We start from the raw sequence: 23048 nt of genomic DNA, 5'->3' as shown, positions 1-23048 counted from the left end.
GATGGGAAGGATAAATCCTGGCTGGGCTGCCTCTGTGGGAGAAGGGATGTCTCAGGGACAGGAGCTGAGATGTTAAACACATCTCTCAGCAGAGATCACACCCTGGAATCCCAGCAAATACAGGATCTGGAGGTGAGAAATGGGTTTTCCCCCCCCAAAAAATGGTGTAAGAGCCTGAGATCAAAAGCTTTAGGAGACATTTCAGTGGAAATACTCCTTAGTTAAATAAAGTGAATAACTCAGGTGAATAACTGGCAGAACATCCCCCCTCCTGCTGCTCAGGGGAGGTGGCAAATTCCAACCCCCTCCCTCTGGGAATTGTGGGTTATTGAATGCTTGGAATTCTGCTGGGAACAGCTGCCTGTCCCCAGGGACACTTCCAGCTGGCAGCTCCTGGGCAGATGTTCATTTTCCCCCCCTCCCCAACGATTAATTTGAATCCAAACACTCTAAAAACTCGGAGGTGAAGCGTTGCCAGGTATTATTAATGATTTAAAATGATTATTAATGATTTAAAACGATTATTAATGATTTAAAACCCCTTCAGGTGTCCGAGCTCCAGCTCCTTGCAGCTCCCTGGTGGTTCTGAAGTCCTCATGCCTGAAAAATAACCCAGATCCCATTTAATAATTGAAACCCATCCACTTTGGGGCTTTTGTATCAAATCCTGGAGCGGCATTTAACGCTCATTAAAAGGTTGGGGTTTGGTGGGTTTTTTTTAAATGCAGGAACATGTTGATTTTAATTGCATTTAGCTTTGATTACAAAAACCAGTAAATCACTAAGAGAGGGTCAGATTGTTCCATTTGGCCCCAAGCTGCTTTTTTCTTCTCACAGAAGATGCTTCAGGTGAAAATCTGGCTGTGTGTGTTACAGGAGCTGTGAAACAGGGATAAAGGCAGGTAAAAAGGAAGGCAGACTTGGGCAGTTTTGAACCGTTGGGAAACATTTGCAGGGCAAACTTCGAAATTAAGCTCTTTTTTTTTTTTTAATATTAGAATTTGGTGTGGAGGAATAAAAGCAGATTTTACCCATCTCCAGGGCACTGGTGTCATGGTGATGTTGGATATTCCTCAAGTGAATGAGGATGCTGAAACTATTCCCTATATATATATATATATATTCCCAAATTATATTCACAAAATATTTCCGACCTAATGTTAAAATAACTGGGGTTTTGGGGTTTTTTTTGTTTGTTTGTTTTAATGCCATAACAAAAATCTTCCCTGTGAGGGTGGGGAGGGGCTGGGATGGAATTCCCAGAGAAGCTGTGGCTGCCCCTGGATCCCTGGAAGTGTCCAAGGCCAGGTTGCAGCAACCTGGAATAGTGTAAGGCAAAATCCAGCATTTTCCTCAAATCCAAGGCAAAATCCAGCATTTCTCTCAAATCCAAGGCAAAATCCAGCATTTTCCTCAAATCCAAGGCAAAATCCAGTATTTTCCTCAAATCCAAGGCAAAATCTAGCATGTTCCCCAAATCCAAGGCAAAATCCAGTATTTCTCTCAAATCCAAGGCAAAATCCAGCATTTTCCTCAAATCCAAGGCAAAATCCAGCATTTTCCTCAAATCCAAGGCAAAATCCAGCATTTTCCTCAAATCCAAGGCAAAATCCAGCATTTTCCTCAACTCTGAAAATCAGGAACTAAGACAGAGGAGCAGCTGTTTGGAGTCAGTGCTGGTACAAACCCAGCTAAATTATATTTACCTTTAGTCTTTTCAGAGCTTACTGTATCCCAGGAAAGATTGTGACTGATCCTGAACCTTTGGAAATTCCTTCCTTTTCGGTGCAGGATGTCAGTGAGTCAGGTTAGGTTGGGATCCCAGAATCCCAGAGTGGTTTGGGTGGGAAGGGACCTTAAAGCTCATCCCATTCCAATCCCAGCACCTTCCACCAGGTCAGGTTGCTCCAAGCCCCATCCAGGTTTGGAATTTTGGTGTTGGGCTCCATCAGGGATTAAAGGGATCAGACCATCAGAGAAGGATGAGGGGAAGGGTTTGGTGTCACCCTCCTAAACAGCGTTGAGATGCAGACACAGGATGAGAGAAAAGGGGGACACTGGTTGAAAAATAGAATATAGAGGATAAAAGAGAAGAGAAGGGAAGAATAGAAAAATAGAATATATAGAAGAGAATAGAAAAAATAGAATATATAGAATAGAATAGGAAAAAAATAGAATATATAGAATAGAATAGAAAAAATAGAATACATAGAAGAGAATAGAAAAATAGAATATATAGAATACATAGAATTAAAGGGAAAAATAGAATATATAGAATAGAATAGAATAGAATAGAATAGAATAGAATAGAATAGAATAGAATAGAATAGAATAGAAAAATATAGTGTAATAGAATAGAATAGAAAAATAGAATATATGGAATAGAAGAGAAAAATAGAATAGAATAGAATAGAATAGAATAGAATAGAATAGAATAGAATAGAATAGAAAAGAAAAAATGGAGAAGAGAAGAGAAGAGAAAAATAGAATATATAGAATAGAAGAGAAGAGAAAAATATATAGAATAGAATAGAAAAATAGAATATATAGAATAGAATAGGATAGAATAGAAAAATATAGTGGAATAGAATAGAATAGAATAGAAAAATAGAATGCAGAGAAGAGAAAAATAGAATATATAGAATAGAATAGAAAAATAGATATATAGAACAAAATAGAAAAATAGAATATATAGAACAAAATGAAATAGAAAAACAGAATATATAGAACAAGATAAAAAACCAGAATATATAGAATAGTACAGAATATATTTAACAAGGTTTAAAACTTCGTTCATACAGCTGTGGGCATACCTTCCCCTGCAGAGTAAGGGAAAGCATAAAAAATTAATTACTTTGTGTTTCTTGATTTAGTGTCCTATTGAACACAAATTTCTTCTTTAAAATAGGAGTCCTATACAGGTGGTTTTTTATATTTTTTTGGTATTATTTTCTGATCAATGGTTGCTGCTGGTCGAGGTTTGAACCTGCAGCCCTGAGGTTTGAAAGGGATTTGCTGTGGCTGTTCCAGGACAGAGGCAGGGCATGTGCTCTGATTTAAAGGAGTCTGGGCTGCAATTGGATTACTGCTCCCAGCCGAGCTAATAAAATCAGGGAAATTCAGAATTAAAGCCATTATTGAAATCAGTACATTTGCCTTCCCGGGAAAAGCCCAATTCCTACAGGAGGATACGAGCCCTGAGCTTTGGGGAGCTGCTCAGAGTGCCAAGATTTCACTCAAATATATCCATTTTTTCTTTATATACATATATAAACCTATATCTACACGGATCTCTAACTAAAACAGGTGTATATGTTCCCAAGGCAGGCTCTGCTGGAAGCTGGGTGGAACTGGGGGATCCAGTCCTGCTGCTCTGTTGTATTTCCCATTTCAGGCCCAAGGCACTCAAGCGGGAAAATAATTGGATTTATAGATTACACACAGGGCCGTGAATTGCCTTTAATATTTCATAATTCAAACCTGAGGGTTCTTGAACTCAGTATTTCCGAGCCGTGGGGAACACGCTGAGGTTGGGAGGGTCACGTGTCTGCCCCTGTGATTAAATTTGGTGCATCTCACACACAGGAAATATTGGGATTAAACCCCACCCTTGCCAGGAGGATTAAACCCTTCCTTGCGCCCTGGTGGAGAGAGATCCTGAGAATATTCCCCTGGTGCCACCCAAACCACCCTGCAGCTCTCACCCAACAATTAACCAGCTGTTCATTTGAACCCTGGGGAAGGAAACGCTCCCAAGTCCAGCTGGGCAAAGGTGGCTAATTAGTTCTTAATCAATCTGAGCAAAACCGTCCCTTCTGAGCAGAGTTAATTTGGGGTCACAGCAGCGTTGAGACCCCACAGACAGGGACAGCGACCTGGGAAGCCTTTCCCACCTGGAAAACCTGCTGCCCTCCCTCCAGGGGCTTCAGGCAAAGCAGGAAAAAGAGAATTAGGTCCGAGTGGGACTGGATTTGCTGCTCATTACTTACTGCAACGTAACAGAATTTGTGGTTTTGGAATGAGACAGGAACTTTTAAAGGTTGATCCAGAGTGGAAACCGTGTGCTGTCCTCAGCAAACAGAGAATTGTTCTGGGCTTTAAGTTTTTTCACCTGATTCCAGTCAGTTAAATATTTGCCTGATTTTCATGCCATCTTAAGTTTCGGGTGCTCTGGGGTTTCTCTCTCTGAAATTCTGTAGGGCTGAAAATCAAGCTCCAGTGTACAGTGGATGTTTAGGGCCTGCAGTTTTTGCCTTCAGAAAAAAAGCTGAGCACCAGCATTTTCAAGCTCAAAATGAATCCTGCGGACGTGCCCAACAAATGATATTTATTATATTAATAGTTCACACTGAAATATAATAATTTATATTAACTAAGAACCTTAAAGGTCATCTCATTCCACCCCCCTGCCATGGGCAGGGACACCTTCCACTAGCCCACGTTGCTCCAGCCTGGCCTTGGACACTCCCAGGGATGGGGCAGCCACAGCTTCTCTGGGCAACCTGTGCCAGGGCCTCCCCACCCTCACAGGGAACAATTCCTTCCCACTATCCCATCTATCCCAGCCCTCTGGCAGTGGGAAGCCACTCCCCTTATCTGGTCACTCCAGGCTGCTGGAAATAGTCTCTCTCCTCATTTCTTGTAATCCCCTTCAGGCCCTGGAAAGCCACAATTCGGTCACCCCAAAGGCATCAGAGAAAAATCCTTCACATAAATCAGTTTTGCACTATTCAAACAGACACTACAGGAAAAATGTGGGTTTTTTAGACCACTATTGCAGAATTTATTCAGCTCTGAGGAAGGCAGGGCAGGGTAAATTTATTTTTCACGAATAGAGAAGTGGGGATTGCTTTGGAATATCCATCAGTGCTTTCTGGGGATGTGCAGACCAACAGATTTCTTCCAGGTTGGACAGGGCTTGGAGCACCCTGGGCTAGTGGAAGGTGTCCCTGCCCATGGCAGGGGGTGGCACTGGATGAGCTTTAAGGTCTCTTCCAACCCAAACCAGTCTGGGATTCTGGGATCTGCTGAGCTGTGCCCATGTTTTGCCTCGGGTAAGAACAACCTCGACAGGTTCCCAGGCAGGGAATACCCAAGATATTTGTGTGCTAATAATGAAGAATAAACAAGCTGTTGGGAGGCTGAGTGTGTAATCAACGTTATGACTTAATTATGCCACAGAGGCTTGCGGAGCTCATCTGCATTCCCGGGAAATTGATGGAGGAGGATGCAGCTTGTCGAGGAGAGGGGAGGAGAGGGAGGGCTGGTGTGAGGATTGCAGAGGTACACACTTCCCAGCTACGACAGTGTGGGATGTTTGGAGAATAAGCACAGAATCTTAGATTGCTTTGGGTTGGAAAGGACCTTAAACTCATCCCATCCCACTCCCTGCCATGGGCAGGGACACCTTCCACACCTTCCCAGGTTGCTCCAGCCTGACCTGTTCCTTATTTGAGGAGGGGAGAAGGGAACAGTAATTCTTCCCTGTGATTAAATGCTTAAATGCTTAAAATGTGGGATTGACATTCAGGAACCAAAGCACCATTTAAACAAACCAATGGGACTTTGGCTTCTTCCCTAATGACCCCTGGAAACAGAGTCAGGCCTGAGGCCATTACAGGGATTTTAACATTTCCTTCCAGGCTTTCCAAAGAGCCCAGCGAGGTTTTGGGAGTGGATTTCAATGCTGTAAGCAAAGTGTAGCAGTGTGGAGACGGCTCCTGCTCCTGATCAGTGTGATTGGGTGGGGGGAGGTCCTGTTTGGAGCACAAACCACAGCAGATGAGGAGCTGTCAGAGGGCAGGAGAAGGCGGCGGCGCGTTAGAAAGGAGCCAAAGAAGCCCCACAGGTTTGTCTTCTCCTTCCAGCCCACTGCTCCCAGCTGGCATGTCTGGAAAAAAGGGTTATGAAATGCTTTCCAAAGAAAGAGAGTGACAAAAAATGCAAATAAAACCCAGGCTGGAATTACCTGCCAGCCTTGTCACCTCTCTACAGTGTTGGTAAGTGCTCTGTGGGTGTCGTTCAGTTCAACACATCACCGTCACCTGGCTCCTTAGGGAAGCATGAATGAGGGATAAAATAGAGTCTTACAGGTGGCAAAACAGTTCTACTCTGGTGTTTTAGGCTTTGTTTGCATCCTAAAAGAGTGTTATTTGTTGTCAGTGTTCGTGAAGGACCTTCCAGGGATCTCAGGTAGCAACCCCTCCAGTGAGGGATTTCTGGGGGACAGCCTGGCTGGGTGTGTTTTGTGTCCTGGCACTAAGTACTGCAGCACTTCTAGAGTTCAGGCTTGGTTACACCTGACAGAGTTTGATGTCAGTCCAAAAGCAGACTCAGTTCCTGGCCAGAATGAGACATTTCAGACCTTGCAGTGACTGAGTGATTTTTGGTTGATTCCCACATTAGGCCATCAAATGCTCCAGTGGTGAAAAGCAGGGACACGACCCCAGAGTCCACATCCATCCTCTTAACAAGCTTTGCATGTTTGGCTGGATTCAAATCAGCTCAGGAGGAACCAGTTCAGCTGCTGACAACGGAGCTCCAGTTGAATTTGTGCGAGTGGAGCGTTTCCTTTTAGCTCTTGTGCCACTCGTAGCACCTTCATCACCCACAGCCCATGGAACTGCCTTTTTTTCCTTCATCTTGGCTCCTTGTGCTGCCAAAGGGAAGGGAGATAAGGCACTGAGAGGTCTGACAGCCCTTCAGTTTGACAGCAGTTCTGGTTCCTACGTGCCCATCACAATCCCCGTCCTTCCACATCCATCGGCTGGGGCTCTGCCTCTGATTTCCTCGTGGGAATTTTGACATCCTCACTCAGCTGCTTGAATAATAACCCACAAATTTTGCTGTTCAACCCTTGCAGTGTTTTGTTGCTCCATTTAGAGCCCTTTCGGGGATGGCTGGGATGTATTTCCTGCAGAGCTCTCAGGGATGCGACGAGACAGTTTTTATGCCACCACTAATTTTTATTTTCCCTTTGTCTGCTCTTTTCCACGTCCTTTGAACGGGTTTGCTCATTTCTGTGTTGTTTTTTTCTACCTCTTGAGGCTGTAGGGGCAGGCTTGTGTTTTCATTTTCATGGGGACACTGAATAGGGTGGCTTTGCAACAGAAACCTTTGAAAGCAAACCTTCTGGTGCACAAGGATGAGGCAACAATATTATCCAGCCGGTTTTGGTCAAAAAAGGATCCAGCTGAGTTCATCCAGTAATTTCAACCTGGCCCTTTCCCACGTGTCCTTCCTGTGCCACAAAGGTTTTTCCAACTAATTTCGAAATCTCCTTGTTGTAGGAATCTTTCCAATGAAATCTTATTTTTCTGGGCAGCGTGGTGGCTATTTCAGGGAAATCCTGACCTGCTGGTTGGTGTTCCATGGGGAGACATGGCTGGAGAAGGAGCCCAGCTGCAGTTTGTGTCCTCAAGGGTCACTTTATAGCTGTTGGTCAGTGTGATTGCAGAAATGTGTCAAGCTCTGAGGCTTGGGGAGAGGATTTGGCTTTCTTCTTGGCACAGGAATAACTGAGGCTGCCTTGGCTCTACGGTGCCATTGTCTGCTTTGCTTCCTGCCAAATAACATCTTCCACCATTTTTATGGAAGAGAAAGTGGGGGGAAAACATTCAAGATCAGAATGAAGAGCAACACTGGAATTCCTGCTGGAATTCGTGCTGATGATCCATGTGTAATCAGCCTGGAAGCTCATCTCTGAAGAACACAAAAAAGTACACATTTGGCAAAGATTCCAAGCCATAAAGATGAACATTAGGGATTAAATTCTCCCTGGCCAAAATCCCTGAGGCCCAGGACGGACCTGCCTTACCGTGGCAACAGAGGCATGGGAAGGAATAACTGTGGAAAAAACACTTGGCATGGGGGTTGTTCCGTGTCAGGTCTCGGTCTGATCTCATTCTGCATTTCAGGGCTTGCAGAGAACACTTTATTTCTCATTAAAGGCCTAATTCTGGGTCATTTCCATATCAGGATCTGGCCCATAGGCCAAATGAATGGAATATGTGGAATCAGGGAGAGCTTCAAACTCATAAATAATGCTGCTGGAATCTGCTTTTATGCTCTTTTTTATGTCTATATATCTATATACTCACTTAGGTGCTGCTTTGGAGCCTGTCCAGCACCTTCTGTGTCTCATAGAATCAAAATCTTGGGACACAGGGATGGTACAATTCCCTGAACCAGAAGAAATAAGTGCTTGAAACGTGGCCTTTGCCTGAGGTTCAGTGTGTGTGGAGAGGCAGCTTTTGGTGTTGGTGTAGAAAACAGGAGGTGTGATGTCTTCTCTCTGTTTAATTAGAACTCCAAGCTCCTGTTTGTTAGGGAAGAAATGAATCCTGGAATCATTGAGGTTGGAAAAGCACTCCCAGCCCATGGAGTCCCCCCTGTGCCCGATGCCCCCCTTGTCCCCCAGCCCAGAGCACTGAGTGCCACGGCCAGGCCTTCCTGGGACACCTCCAGGGATGGGCACTCCAAACCTCCCTGGGCAGCCCCTGCCAAGGCCTCACCACCCTTTCCACCAACAAATTCCTCCTCCTGGCCAACCTGAGCCTCCCCTGGCACAGCTGGAGGCCGTTCCCTCTCCTCCTGTCCCTTGTTCCCTGGCAGCAGAGCCCGACCCCCCCCGGCTCCCCCCTCCTGTCAGGGACTTGCAGAGCCAGAAGGTCCCCCCTGAGCCTCCTTTGCTCCAGGCTGAGCCCCCCCAGCTCCCTCAGCCGCTCCTGCTGCTCCAGCCCCTTCCCCAGCTCCGTTCCCTTCCCTGCACACGCTCCAGCCCCTCCGGGTCTCTCTTGAAGTGTTCCCTGGAATTGCTCCAGCTTGGGTGGTTGGAAGGGAGCTGTAAAATGCCTTCCCTGTGGATCAGGAGAGTAGATCCTCCTTTAGTGTCCGTCTTCTCCCTCTTCCCTCTTCCATCTTCCATCCTGAAGTCGGGGCAGATGCAGAAGCAGCAGTTCCGTGTGCTGAAGTTCACAGGCAAGGCCAGGTTGGACGGGGCTTGGAGCAACCTGGGATAGTGGGAGGTGTCCCTGCCCACGGCAGGGGGTGGAATGGGATGAGCTTTAAGGTCCCTTCCCACCCAAACCATTCTGGGATTCCATGATCACATCTGCCTTGGTCTCTCCTAACTCTGCCTGTCCCAAGTTTACCTGAAGTTGTCTTGAGGTTTATCCAAGTTTCCCTCACTTATCCTAAGGTTTATCCAAGCCTGGTTCTCCCTGTGCTGGCCACCTTCTCCTTTGCCCTGCTCCTTCACATCTCTCCTTACCAAGTGCAAACAACCAAATCCAGCTTTAATCCCTGTTTTAAACCTCTCTGCTTGTTGGCTCCACTCTTCCACATCTTTTTTGCCCTAACAGCTGAGCTCACTGCTGGCTCTCAAGACTGAAAAAAAGAAAAGAAATCCTGACCAGCAGCACTGGCAGGGAGTTCCCTCTCAAATCCCAAGTGTTCTGTGAATTATGGAAACTTGCTGCTGGCTGGGGGCTGGAGACATTTTAAAATAATTCATAAGTGTTATTATAGGAAGGAAAAAAGCTTGTTAATTCTCTATTTTCCATGTGATTTGTGAGCACTGAAGGGCTCTGTTACAGCCCAGCCAGCAGCTGCCACACTTACCGTAAGTTGGAAGCATTTTTCACCCAAGTCAGAACAATCTGGAGATGCTTCTGCAAGTCAGGAAGGGATTTTGATTTGCTGTGTGAATTAATCAACAGCCAGAGTAGCTGTGTGGCCTTTACCAACTCCTATAAACACCTGGGAATGTCTTGTATTCCCAAGTGTCCCTTGCAGCAGATACTGAGAACCCCCGAGTCTATCTCAGGGAATCCAGGGTGGGATTTCCTTTCTGGATGATGTATTCAATGGCTTGGAGAAAATGGCTTCTCATGGATCCCATTAAACATGAGGAAAATGAACTCCCAGTTCTGCTCCCTCGGGGGGTGCTTCCAAGATTTGGAGGCTCAGGACAGGGCTGGGGAGGGAATGGTAGTGGGAGGAGAAGCTGGTGGTGATCCCAGAGTTGTGTGGATGTCACAAGCCCTTCCCCTGGAGGACCTGGCAGCTGTCCAGGCTGTTTTTAAGGATCTAATCTTTGGGGTTTTTTGTTTGTTTGTTTGTTTGTTTGTTTTCTGTGATCAGCAAACTGAGGAGAGGGAGAAGGGATTTCCTGGAGAGGAGCTTCCTGCTGGTTGCTCCCAGTTATCCTCACACAGCTGGATTTGGAGCCAGCTGTCTCTTTTGCCCTGAGCCAGCAAACAACCAGTGCATGGGGCTAATTTCTGATCTTCTTTGACCTGTTTTACCCCCAGGGATAAAGTTTTGCCAGTGGGTTTCTCTCCCAGTACAGCTTTGCTTGGAGGTCCTGCCTCCCAATCCCTGCGGCGTTGGAGGCAGGGAGGGAGGCACAGGGTGATCCCCATGGGAATAACCACATTTCAGCCAGCATCAGAGGAAGGGGGATCCAATCCCTGTTATCTGCACAATCACCAGGAAGTCTGGATACAGGGAGGGAATAATCCCTGGGAAAGACACTTTAAATGTGACCAGCAGTGCCAGGTTGGAAGGAGCTTTGGCTCCTCCCAGTGTGGATGGGCAGGGCTGGATTAATTCTTCCCAAATCCAGTTTTTCTGAGGGAAGCTGAGCCTGCAGTACTTGCTTTGGCTGGAATTCTGAGTTTATCAAGGAGGCAGCGATGGGAGTGAACAAGAGGGAATACAGACTCTGGAATGGGATTGCTGGTTGCAGTCAACCTGCTGTCAGAACAGGCACAGGGATGACCTTGTTGCCCCTGATATCTCCACCTCCTGTGGGAGGGGGTCTTGTTTGGGTTTGGAATTTGTTTGACAGGTGAAGCTCCCCCAAAACCCAGCTTTTCCAGAGGGCAGAGACACATCCCCCTGGATTGTGGGGGTCTATGTGGCAGGCAGAGCATCCATCCAGTCCCTGCTCTGCCCCCTCCTCTGGGCCATTTCAGACAGCAAATCCATCAGGACAGACCTTCAATACCCAGATAACACCCCAGGGCTCCCACAGGGTGGGACAAGTTTCCATCCAGCTCTTGCTGGAAATAGGTAATGAGAGGGAAAAATCTGGGCATGGGTTATTTAACCGTTGTGTGGGAAATGCTGCTCTTGGGAAATAAGGGAATAGCTTAGAAATGGGGAATTACTGTGAAGTTCAGTGAGGAAACTGCCTCTTTTTAATCACAGAGAGAGGTTTTTTTGTGTTGTTGGGGGTTTTTAGCTGGTTAATGTTCCTAGTGCTCCACCAAGGCAGAGCTTAACTGTTCTGGATTTCTCAAAATATTGCTGTTCGAGCTCACAGCTGAAGGTTTGGCTTTATTTGCAGATGGCAGCAATGGGGGGATTTTGTATTATATTAAATTTTAGGATTATGTGCAGCATTTTGCTGAAAATGTGCAGCTGAATGTGGTGCAAGGGAACAACATCTTCACTTCTGCTGCTGGGCTTGGTCAAATTTGTGCTGACTGAAGTTTATTGGAGAATGGTTTGGGCTGGAAGGGACCTTGAAGCTCATCCAGTCCCACCCCCTTCCACCATCCCAGGTTGCTCTAACCTGGCCTTGGACACTTCCAGGGATCCAGGGGCAGCCACAGCTTCTCTGGGCAACCTGTGCCAGGGCCTCCCCACCCTCCCAGGGAACGATTCCTTCCCAATATCCCACCTAAATCTGGTTTTTAGGTCAGAAACCTGAGTGGATTTTGATTTAAATGGAGAAAAAGCACTTTTTTTTTTTCTCTGCTACCAACCTCCCAGAGCGTGAATTAAGGTCTGGCACAGAAAAATAACCTTTAAGGCTTGTAGAGAAAAGAGAGAGAAGGCCAAGGGTAAAGGTGGCACTAGGACTTTGAATAGCTGGCTTTGGCAGGAGAGTGTTTTCCCTGCAGCCTCTGTCCCTCTTCCTCAAGGCCTTTTCCATGGGGAAACAAATATCCCAGCTGGAAAAGGGGAGCCCCTCCCTGGAGCCTCTGAGGCAAAGGTTGTGCCTTGGCTTTGCTTTTCTCTCAGGGGTGTGCAAATATTGGGATTATTTCCCTTTTATTGTGTCCTGTCACTGCTGCAGAGGGGATTGTGGGGTTCAGCTCTCCCCATTCTTTCAGTTCCACAATGATTGATTTCACTGCTGTGCTTTATATATTTTATATATATATATATATAAACCCTTCATCAGTTCACTGCTGATTCCACTCCTAACACCCTGTAAAAAAGAGATTCTCCCTGTTGCTTCACACACACCCAGCTGCAGTTTGGCTTTCCACTTCTATTCCCATTTTTTGTGCCATCATTTCAGGGTGCACTTCAGCCTTTCCCTACCCAAAGCCCCAGGGAGCAGCTTGGAGCTTCAACAGCAAAATGAATTCAAGCCACGCACTTGAACTTGAGGAAAAGAAGTAAAAACACGTGACAAAAGCTCCTGGAAAAGCTACCAAGCAGCTCCAAAAACCAGTGGTGTCATCTTCCCTTTGGAAGCTTCTCCTGCTGCTTCTCCTGTTCTGCTTTTTCTTCTACTTCTCTTTCTGCTCCTGCTTCTGCTTCTTGTTCTGCTTCTTATTCTCCTTTTCTTGCTGCTTCTGCTGCTTCTGCTTTTTCTGCTCCTTCTGCTTCTGCTCCTTCTGCTGCTTTGCTTCTTCTGCTTCTGGTTCTTCTGCTTTGCTCCTGCTTTTTCTGCTTCTCCTGCTGTTTCTTCTTCTGCTCCTTCTGCTTTTCCTGCTCCTCCTTCTCCTTCTGCCTCTTCTGCTGCTTTTTCTTCTGCTGCTGTTCTTCTGCTTTTTCTTCTGCTTCTTCACTTTCTGCTGGTTTTCCTGTTTCTTCTTCTTCTGCTTTTTCTGCTGCTTCTTATTCTCTTTTTCCTGCTGCTTCTGCTTTTTCTGCTCCTTCTTCTACTTCTGCCTCTTCTTCTACTCCTTCTGTTGCTGCTTCCGGTTCTTTTGATTCTTCTGCTTTGCTCCTACCTTTTCTTCTTCTCCTGCTGCTTTTTCTTCTGCTTCTGTTTTTTCTGCTCCTGCTTCTGCCTCTTCTCCTTCTGCTACTTCTCCTGAGTTTTCTTCTGCTGCTTCTATTGCTTCTTCTTTTTTTGTGTGTCTTCTTCTCTTCTGCTGCTTTTTCTGCTGCTACTGCTTCTGATTCTTCTGCTCCTTCTCCTTTTGCTTCTTCCCCATCTTCTCCTCTATTCTAAGAGCCACTTTAATTAGCCTTTTCAATCAATAAAAAGCATATGGCTGGAAAGGTGTCCCTGCTCAATCAGTTGTCCCCACTAAAGGTCTATCTGGCACTTCCCTCCTGGCTGTTACCACGAATTAAAGTGTCCTGTGGTGCAGGAGTACAAATGAGAGTGTCTGGCTGTGAAAATGCATTTCCACATGGCCCCCCTGCTGCTCTCTGTGCTCCAGTGAGCTGGAAGTTGGCCATGGGAAGTACTTTTGTGGCTTAAATAGTCAGGCAGCACCTGGAGCTGAAAAGAAAAAGCTGTAAAACAAGGGTTTGTTTACTTTGGGAACAGCTCTTAAAACAACTGTTGTCCTTCCAAACCGATTCTTGAGAACTCGGAGCTGGAATTTCATTCCTTGGACCTGTGTGATGTTGTGCCTTAGGAAAAAAAGGCAGTTGATGAAGCTGAACTGCATATTTTGGGTCTTTTAGTATCACATTGTGTTGCAGGGCTCAGTGAGAGACAGAGGAAAGGATTTCATCCCTTTGTGGAGTTCAAACCACCTTTTCCCCCCTTTTCCACGACTTCTGGTAGCCCTGTGTCCCCAAAGCAGTATTTTCATTCACATGGACTGTAAAATCTTCTTTTCTTTTCCAATCATCCCTGAAATACTCAGCCCCACTGCAATTTTCCAGCAAATGGCTCTTTAGGATCCCAACTTGGGATTTAAATATCTGGTTTTAATCATCATTTAACCCTTTACCTCCTAAAAGTAACCAAACCAGTTCCAAACTTGTGCAGATCATCCTAATGATGACCCCCAAGCTCTGGAGCCAGGCTGGGAGAGCTGGGGGGGTTCCCCTGGAGAAGAGAAGGATCCAGGGAGAGCTGAGAGCCCCTTGCAGGGCCTAAAGGGGCTGCAGGAGAGCTGGAGAGGGACTGGGGACAAGGGATGGAGGGACAGGACACAGGGAATGGCTTCCCACTGCCAGACGGTAGGAATTGCGAAGGAATTGTTCCCTGTGAGGGTGGGGAGGCCCTGGCCCAGGTTGCCCAGAGAAGCTGTGGCTGCCCCTGGATCCCTGGAAGTGTCCAAGGCCAGGTTGGAGGGGGCTTGGAGCAACCTGGGCTAGTGGAAGGTGTCCCTGCCCATGGGATGGTCTTCAAGGTGTCTTCCAACCCAAACCATTCCATGATCCTGTGATTCCATAAGAAACCAAACGACTTGCAGGTGTTTCCACCTGGGATTTCCATCTACTTTTAGGACCTCTACTATTTTTGCCCTGATCCCACAAAGTCCCCCAGAATTCTTCTGGCCTTTCCTTCTTCTCCAGCATCAGAGCAATTTTCCCCTTCCCAGAAAACAGAGCCCTGGGCCTGCCCCACCTGTATTCCAGGAGCTGGAATTCCAGGCTGGGGAGTCTCTCTGAGCTGCCTCACCTCTTAAAGTGTCAAAATCCCTCCTTTAATTGGGGATATTAATTTTCCTCAGGGTTTGGGGCTCCTTTGGGCAACGAGCCAGAACTGATGTGTCTCTTTTAAAGGGAATATTTTACTTTCCTCACTCCTCTTTCTTGGTGAAGCTTCCGTGCTCTTGCCTTGGGAGCTGATGTGACCCAGGCTGAGAGATTTGGGTTGTTTTCTCCTTTTCCTTCCTCAAATAGTTGGAGACATTTTACCTCAACCCCTCTCTCGTGTTCAGTGCATTAAATCAGTTGTTTGAGCAACTAAATTTGAGGCTTCTGACCTGCGTTAAACCCTTGTTGGCTTTCCATTAATCTCACATCACTCTCCATCTGGCTCAAAACAGGACTTGGAAGGAGTTTTTGGGGCTTTCAACTTCTTCTTCCTTAACTATGAGGAACTATTTCAGCTTTCAACGTTCAGGACTGGAATAATTTTGGTTTCTGAGGTAGTTTGTGAGCTCGTGCTTGTACAAGGATTAATTAAAAACCCAGGAAAAACCTCTGTGCTGCGGGGAGGGAGGAAGAGCAGAACTACATTTATACAGCCAGGCTGAGTAAGAGGTGACATGGTAAAGGTTATGTAAAATACCAGTGAGCTTGAAAAGAGCAGATTAGGACATTAATTAGTGGGGTTTGTAGTACAGGTGTTTTGAAATTCCGAGGAAAATACCTGACCCGACTGAACACTTCCCTAACGCTTAATTAATCCTTGTCACCCCTTCTCATTAAGGCTGAGGAGTTACAAGCCTTCAGAAGAGGATGGAGACATTTTTGGGAGCCAACAAAGACTGGGAGTTATTTTAGATCAAACCAACTGACAATATATTAGATCAAACAATGTATTAGATCAAATTTATTAGGTCAAACCAAATGACAGTATACACCCTTGGGGAAACATTTCAATGAATAAAAACACCCAGGGTGGGGTTATTCCTGAATAATCCATCAGGAGACATGGAGTTTTCTTTGAAAGCTTGGGTGAAGGTGGATTTTGGGGCAGATTTTGGGTTACTTGGTTCCTGTGGTAAGAAAAGTTCTGGGATGCTCCGTGATGTCTGCTTATTTATTCAGATTATTGTCCTTAGCACGGGCTGAGGGATGTGGTCAGATCTTTTTAATGCTGTTAAATTTTACATCTCTCTTGCAAAGTTAGCATTATCATGGAATTTGGGTTGGGAAGGATCTTCAAGATCATCCAGTCCCACTCCCTGCCATGGGCAGGGACACCTTCCACCATCCCAGGTTGCTCCAACCTGGCCTTGGACACTTCCAGGGATCCAGGGGCAGCCACAGCTTCTCTGGGCAACCTGGGCCAGGGCCTCCCCACCCTCCCAGGGAATGATTCCTTCCCAATATCCCATCTAACCCTGCCCTCTGGCAGTGGGAATTTTATCTGTCTCTTCATCTGTCCTTGGTCAAAGTGAAGTTGCTCCTTCTTTGCACCCTGAGAGGTGACAAAACTCCCCCTGAAGAAAGGAACCTGCTGGAAACTGGGGAGCATCAGGATGGAGTGTCATTGTCACAGTGCTGCTCTGATTAAAAACTAGAGACAGAAACACCTGAGAATAAAGCAATTTGTTCTTTGGCTCCAGCCATTCCACCCCCAGGGCATCATTCCATGCCTCATCCCAGAGCTGCTGGAGCCTCCTCCATGATTCACGGTGTTTTTGGGGGGCTGAAACAATTCCATGTGCTCCTTCTGCTTAGTTAAGTGTGCTTTTCATCCTCATTTTGGTCGATAAACAGGATGAAACACAAGTAACTGGCAATGGCTCTGCTTCCCCCGGTGGCAATGGGCACAATAATCCTGCAAAACCACACCCCAGGTGGGAGGATGTTTAAATCTGAGTGGAAATTTTATGTCTTGTCTGCCCAAAAGGCCCTGAGGACATGAAGATGCTGCTGGTTCTTTGCCTGAAGGTGGAAAAACAAAGAGTTATTTGAATAAAATGGCCTAAAAGCAAAAGGGAGGTGACGAATTCCGCCTTGGGGGGGGCAAGGGAATAATAAGTCTTGAGCTGAGGATGATTCACCCAGTGATCCTTGAAAAAGCTTGGAAAGGCTTCACTGAGCACTAAGTAAAAACTTGGGAAGGTGTGGAAAGTTTGCAGGGCCATATGAGCACTGCATTTAATCTGGAAATAATCTGGGCACTGCTCTCTGGCTGCTCTGATTTCGAGGATTTAAGGCATCTTTTAATGTTAAGGACTTCACCACCTCTCTATATATAGATATATGTATATATATGTATATACATATACACATATAACATAAACAATACTTACATGGCTCTTCTGTAAATATTTTCATTTCAACCTTTACAGTCCCCCCCTTATTTCAGTGCCTTTGCACGTGCTGTAGGAGCAGCTCAGACCTGACCCCAGAGCTGATGACCTTCAGCCACTGGGTCCAGAAGAAGAAAAGAAGCAAAACAGCCAAAACTTTGTCCTTCAGCAGGATGGGACATGATGGCAGGATTGAAAATAAGGAGGATTAAACCCTGGACAGGTTCAGTAATGAACAATCCCTATTTCTTTAGAGGGGATGGATTTTCACAGGCTGCCCCAGAGAAATGAACAGGAAGAAAACTTCTCTTTGGAAGAACTTGGGTTTGGAAAAGCGTTTTGAAATTCGTTTATTTGCTTTAATCATCGATTTTGATGCGGAGAGGGGTGCCAGGAATTTACTGCAATGATTGATTGAAATAATTTCCGTCAAATTGGCAGCAGAAATTAACTCTTAACCACGACAAACACTTCAGATCTAAACTTTCATGGTAATATCTCCACCCCCAGCCAGTTTTGAGCCGTGAAACCCTGATTCCTTTGCTTGGGCTGCCCTTCCCTGTTTTTCCAGCAGCATTTTGCTTTGTTTTCAGCCCTTGAACCACACCCCTTTCACTTGGAGGTTCAGAGTCAGGTAAATCTGTTTCTTGACCGTGGAATTCAAGTGTCCTGCAGACTTGCAGAGCATCATCCAATACCCTCAGCTGGAGAGCTCCTAAAATTGGATACAGACAGAGTGCTCCCAGGCCTGGGCATCCCTGTCCAATAAAAACAAACCCCAGCTATGGCATTTTAGCATGAAAAAATGTAAAAGAGGCACTGAACTTTAATTGTGGCATGCCCCCAGTGGAGCTGCTTGGATTGCAGGGTGACATTTGCTGTTGTTGAGGAAGGAAGCTCCCCTCACAGAGAGATGAGGACACATCTCTTCCCGTGATTTTATTTCTCCTGTTCCTCTGTGGTTGTAGTTCCTGCAGCCAGGGAATAGGATATTCTCAGCAAATCAAGCTTCACAGAAAATCTGGGGTTGGACCAGAAAATCTCTGTGTCACCTCTGTCTGCATCTGCTCTAACTCGGTTCTCCACGGTGGAGATGACTTTGTGTTACACATCCCAGGGACGCATTTTTCATCTCAGGGCACTCTGAAATACATAACTTTGAAGTCTTTAATAGCATCAAATCTTAGGAAATTCCTTCTGTTCCTTCAGGAACCCTCTAACACGTTGACAAAGGGTTTTAAGCACAGCAGGAGACGATGCTCACACTTGATTAAAAGGATCTTCCTGACATTTAAACCTCTGCCCTGATTAGCCATTATTAAAGCAGCTGTTTGTCATTAAGGCAGGACAAATGTGAGTGTAAAGGATGAGGAGTGATTGGAATTAACACAGAACTGTGTTGTCTGCACTTCACTTTTCCTGAGCTGCCTGGGCCTTGTGATGGGGCTGGTGTGTGCAATCAGGGGGGTACATGTGGATTTACTGAAAGGTATAATATGGAATAAAGGATCATGGAATTACATGCATGATGCCTGTAAAATTATAAATGATGTTCCATGCATTATATGTAAAATAATTCTCAGTGTCTATATGTGTATTTTTTTCACAGATTCACAGAACATTTTGAGTGGGAAGGGACCTTAAAGCTCACCTTGGTCCAACCCCTTGATCCACACCTTCCACTAGCCCAGGTTGCTCCAAGCCCTGTCTACTGAGCTCATCTAAACATCAACCCCTCTTATTTTATGGAATACAGTTAAACCCCCCATAAAAATAGAGATCCTATTCATATTAGTTGTCCTTTCCACTCAGAAGAGAGCGAAAAACTAAATTTTGACTTAAATCTCCAAATACCAAAGGTCATTATTTCCCTATCAGTTCAGTTTTAAAACCAGAAATGCTTCTCAAAAAGAAGTTTCTACCTCAAAAACAAGAAGAGGCTTTAAAGGATGTGATGCTGTCCCTTAGTTCTGCTGTGCAATTCTAGAAGGGATAGTTGAATTTGCACTTTGAAGGTTTTCCACCCTGCAAATGCAGTTAGGGGAAAAAAAAAAACCTCATTATCTGGGAGGTTTGGGAACTTAAGGACCAGCAAATCAAAGCAAATGTGTTGCTCGGATTTTATCAGTGAGAATCTTCGTAAATATTTTGCTGAAAGTCTGTTTGCTCGTTGCTCTTTCCTGTAATGAAGTGGGGAGAAGGGGATGGGACTTATTGCAATTACTCTCTGAAAAAGGAAAAAATTGAATTAATGCAAGTGTAGAGGACCTGAGAGTAGTTCTGTTTAATTAAACTGTTTCTCTAAGGAGAAACTGTTATAAACTGTATATATTCAAGCTTTTGTAGTTAATGCAAATATCTCAGATGAAAATCTGGACCATTTCCATGAAAGTCTTGGAATTTAGCGGAGACAAACTGAAGTTGGGAGAGGAAATGTCTCGAAACCTCCCGGACTGGGAGGTGTTTAATTATTAGGGTCTAACAGGGTCTGATTCTGGAAATGTCCCTGTTCTGGAAGTTTCTTTGAAGTCAAGGAAGAATTTCTGATCTCCTTCGGGAGTAGGATGAATCCTTAACTGATTTTACTGGATAATGCCCTAAAAACCTCCCGAAATCCTGCGGTGTCCCGGGTTATGACGAACATTCCCCCATCCCTTGCTCGCCTTCAGCCTTCCCTGATTTCTTCTCATCCCACAGTTGCTTCCAGGCCACTTTTCCCCCCCCTCCCTGACCCTGAGGCCGTTCCCCACCCTCCCTGGGTGCTGCCTGCAGTTTGAGCCGTGTGTCCCGGGTCGGAGCGTGCCCCGTGTCCGTGTTCCCTCCTCGGTTCCCAGCGGGATTTGCCGGCTCCCACACGTCCTTTGCTAATCACCTTTTCCCCTTGTTTGTTTTGTCTTCCAGCTCTCGTAAATGTGAAACTTTGGGCTATTGATCGGCAATGTTTTCAAACAATAATGATGAGGACTGGCCTCATCAAGCATACTGAGTATATGGAATTTTTAAAAAGGTATGACACTCGTTTATTTATCCCCAAATCCAGTGCAACTCCCGTCCTCATCTTTTGCCTTTTTGTTTTTTCCTGAGTGCAGTGTTTGATATGTTTCCTTCTCATGTCTTCAATATTATTATTATTATTATTATTATTATTATTATTACTATTATTATTTCAATTTGCTTAAAGCAGGGAGAGCCTTGCTGTGGTTTAGTTTCATTCCTCCTGTGAGTTATTTGTTGGCAAAGAGTCCCACGGCCAAGGTGTGAGAGAAAAGCTGTAACATGAGTCATTCCAAACATTCCCTGTGTAAGAAAACACTCATTTTTATAAAACCCCCCTCCTTCCCTGGGAAAAATCTGGTTCTTAAACTGTGGTGGAATTTGAAACCCATTTCAAGTGTGTTCTTCCAGAAGTCAAATGTGAGTTTCTAGGGGAAAAAAAAAAGCTTGAGGTTGTTGGAAAATGCAGGTTGGATGAGTAAAAAGGAAAACACGAAGCCAAGTCTTTCACTCCTTAACACTCTCAAACGTTCCTTTGGTTTGTGCTGCTGGAACAAACCCATCTCTAATATCCCAGGAATCCCCTTCCCTGGGGATTTGCCTTCAGCCACTGGGTTTACAAGAAGAAAAGCCAAATAGCCAAAAGTTGGTCCTTCGGCAGGCTGGGAGATGATGGTAGGATTGAAAATTAAGGATTGAAAATTAAGCCTTGGAGAAGATCAGTAATGAACAGTCCCTATTATTTAGAGAGCTGGGGGGGTTCACCTGGAGAAGAGAAGGCTCCAGGGAGAGCTGAGAGCCCCTGGCAGGGCCTAAAGGGGCTGCAGGAGAGTGGAGAGGGACTGGGGACAAGGGATGGAGGGACAGGACACAGGGAATGGCTTCCCACTGCCAGAGGGCAGGGATAGATGGGATATGGGAAGGAATTCCTGGTTGTGAGGGTGGGGAGGCCCTGGCCCAGGTTGCCCAGAGAAGCTGTGGCTGCCCCTGGATCCCTGGAAGTGTCCAAGGCCAGGTTGGACGGGGCTTGGAGCAACCTGGGCTAGTGGAAGGTGTCCCTGCCCATGGCAGGGGGTGGGATGGGATGAGCTTTAAGGTCCCTTCCAACCCCAACCTGTGTGTGATTCCATGAAATCAGGTGCCACAGCAGGGAGGGGACAGGCCACGTTTCAGCAGCAAGGTGATCCCAAACTGAAGGATGATGTCACCAAATTGTGGAGAAGGGAAAGGTCTGTGTGATGCTTCCAGCCGTCCCAGCATGTTCCTACCCCAGGCTGGTCCCACATCAGAACATCCCCCCTGCAGCACTTCCTCCCCCAACCCCCTCACCCAGTGCTGGGAGAGCTGGAATTACACCCACGGGGATTTATAGGGATGCAGGTGGGGATGGGATCAAAATCCCTCCCCTCTGGGCTCCCTGTCACCTCGCCCAGGGGAAGCTCAGTTTGGAGGCAGCTCATTTTCGATGTGTTTTGGTGGTTATTGCTGCTTTTCCAGGAGTAGCTCCTGTTCTCCAGAGAGAGGTTTTCAGGGAAAAGTGCCGTGGGAAGACCTGGAAGATCTTCCAGTTTGCAAATCTTTGACCTGAGTATGATGCACCCTCTTAAAAAGGGGGTTTGGGATGGAAAAATAATCCCCTCCAGCCACATCAAAGCAGGGGGAACAGATGCCCCTAAAGTGGGCAGACTAATTTTGACCCTCCCATGTCATGTGCTTGGTCTGCTTTTGTTTCTGACCTGCTTTTCAAACATAAGACTTCTAAAATCAGAAAAAAAACATGCACAGTACATTCACTTGGACATCCAGTGAAATAAACTCGAGGAATAGCTTGTATTTATTCACCTTTAAATTAGTTTTTCTCCCGGAGGAAATTGGGACATAGGGAAAAATAAAACAATAATATAAATTATATAAAGAGTATCAATAATATGAATATTATGTAAATATGTATTTTATGTACTATATCTATTAAGTAATAGTTGTTTATATAAAATAAGAAAAATATCTCTGCCCTGGAGGGGCCTGGGAGCTCCACGGGGATGTTCTGCAGCTCAGGGGTGACATCAAAGGAACTGTCAAAGCCTTTTCCAGGTGTCTCAGCTGATGGTTAGCAACAGGCAGGCTCAGGGGAGAAAACAAAACCTGTTGCTGCACCAAAAGGGCTTAAAAAACCCTCCCCTCAGCCATTGCCAAGCCTTGGCCTTCCCGGTGGGCTGGGGGAGGAAAGCGAAGCCGAGCGTGGGCTCCGCTCTGGGCTGAGCACAAACCCTTTAAACACACGTTAAGCCTTTAAGCTTTTAGCTTTAATAGAGATTTTCTAGAAGATTGTCGAGATTAATTTGGATTCAGGTTCAGCAAAGCCTGCCCAGCTTTCACTTCAGAGCAAACAGCGAGGAGGGAACCGAGGGACGTTTCCTCACGGGTGTCTGAGCTGCTGCCTGCACGTGGAGTCCCCTCTGGGTGCTCCTTAGGGAGGTATCATAGAAACAAATAGGTATTTCTATTTTAAATCTCACAGCTGGAGTTTAGGAGAAGGGTTTCTCCCAGTTGGAGCCGGGGAAGGTCCTGACAAAATGGTTCTTCCCGCTGGGTTTTCCACCTGGGCTCTGGGAACTTGTACCTGTCTCAAGCTCAGCCTAATTCCCACTTGGTGCATTAAATGCTCATTTTTAAAGGTGTTTTCCTTCTAAATGTTTTTCAGGAAAAATAGGATAATTCCTGAAAACAAGAAGCATGTCAGTTGTTGACTTTATTTGATTTTTTTGGTGGGGATTGGAGGTTTTTTCTTTCCTATATTAAGACATGAATGACAATGCTCTTTTGAAGGAATAAATGCAATAGAAACGAAGGTTTAAATGATGCCTGTCCACAGAAAAGTCAGAGGGGTTGGGCAGCATCATTTCCTGCTGATATTGGTCTAAAAATTACCCTTTTTAATCATGTCATGAGTCACAACAACATAATGATTGTTGTCTCCTGTAACGTACGTGGACAAAGCACAACAGAAAATGAGCTTCTGGGGGTGACACAGGGAGATTCAGTTATTTATTCTCATTTATCCTACTGAGAACAAGAGCAGCAGGAACATCCCCCTGACACAGTGTCACCCTTTATGTCCAATATTTTCCC

The 23048-nt window shown here is 45.7% G+C and overlaps 1 protein-coding gene across 6 annotated transcripts in view; it reads left to right on the top strand.

The window, feature by feature from the left end:
* The window catches only part of PRKG1 (protein kinase cGMP-dependent 1), a 393869-nt gene that overhangs the window by 221451 nt on the left and 149370 nt on the right, over positions 1-23048 (top strand). For all 6 annotated transcript variants that reach the window (XM_032695058.1, XM_032695062.1, XM_032695057.1 and 3 more), the window contains one exon: positions 19827-19932. In XM_032695058.1, coding sequence (XP_032550949.1) covers positions 19827-19932 — 106 coding nt within the window. The remainder of the gene's footprint in view (positions 1-19826; positions 19933-23048) is intronic.

This window comes from Chiroxiphia lanceolata, chromosome 8, assembly GCF_009829145.1.
Source record: "Chiroxiphia lanceolata isolate bChiLan1 chromosome 8, bChiLan1.pri, whole genome shotgun sequence".
Taxonomy (NCBI): Eukaryota; Metazoa; Chordata; class Aves; order Passeriformes; family Pipridae; genus Chiroxiphia; species Chiroxiphia lanceolata.
This window is presented reverse-complemented; position numbering and strand designations above follow the sequence as displayed.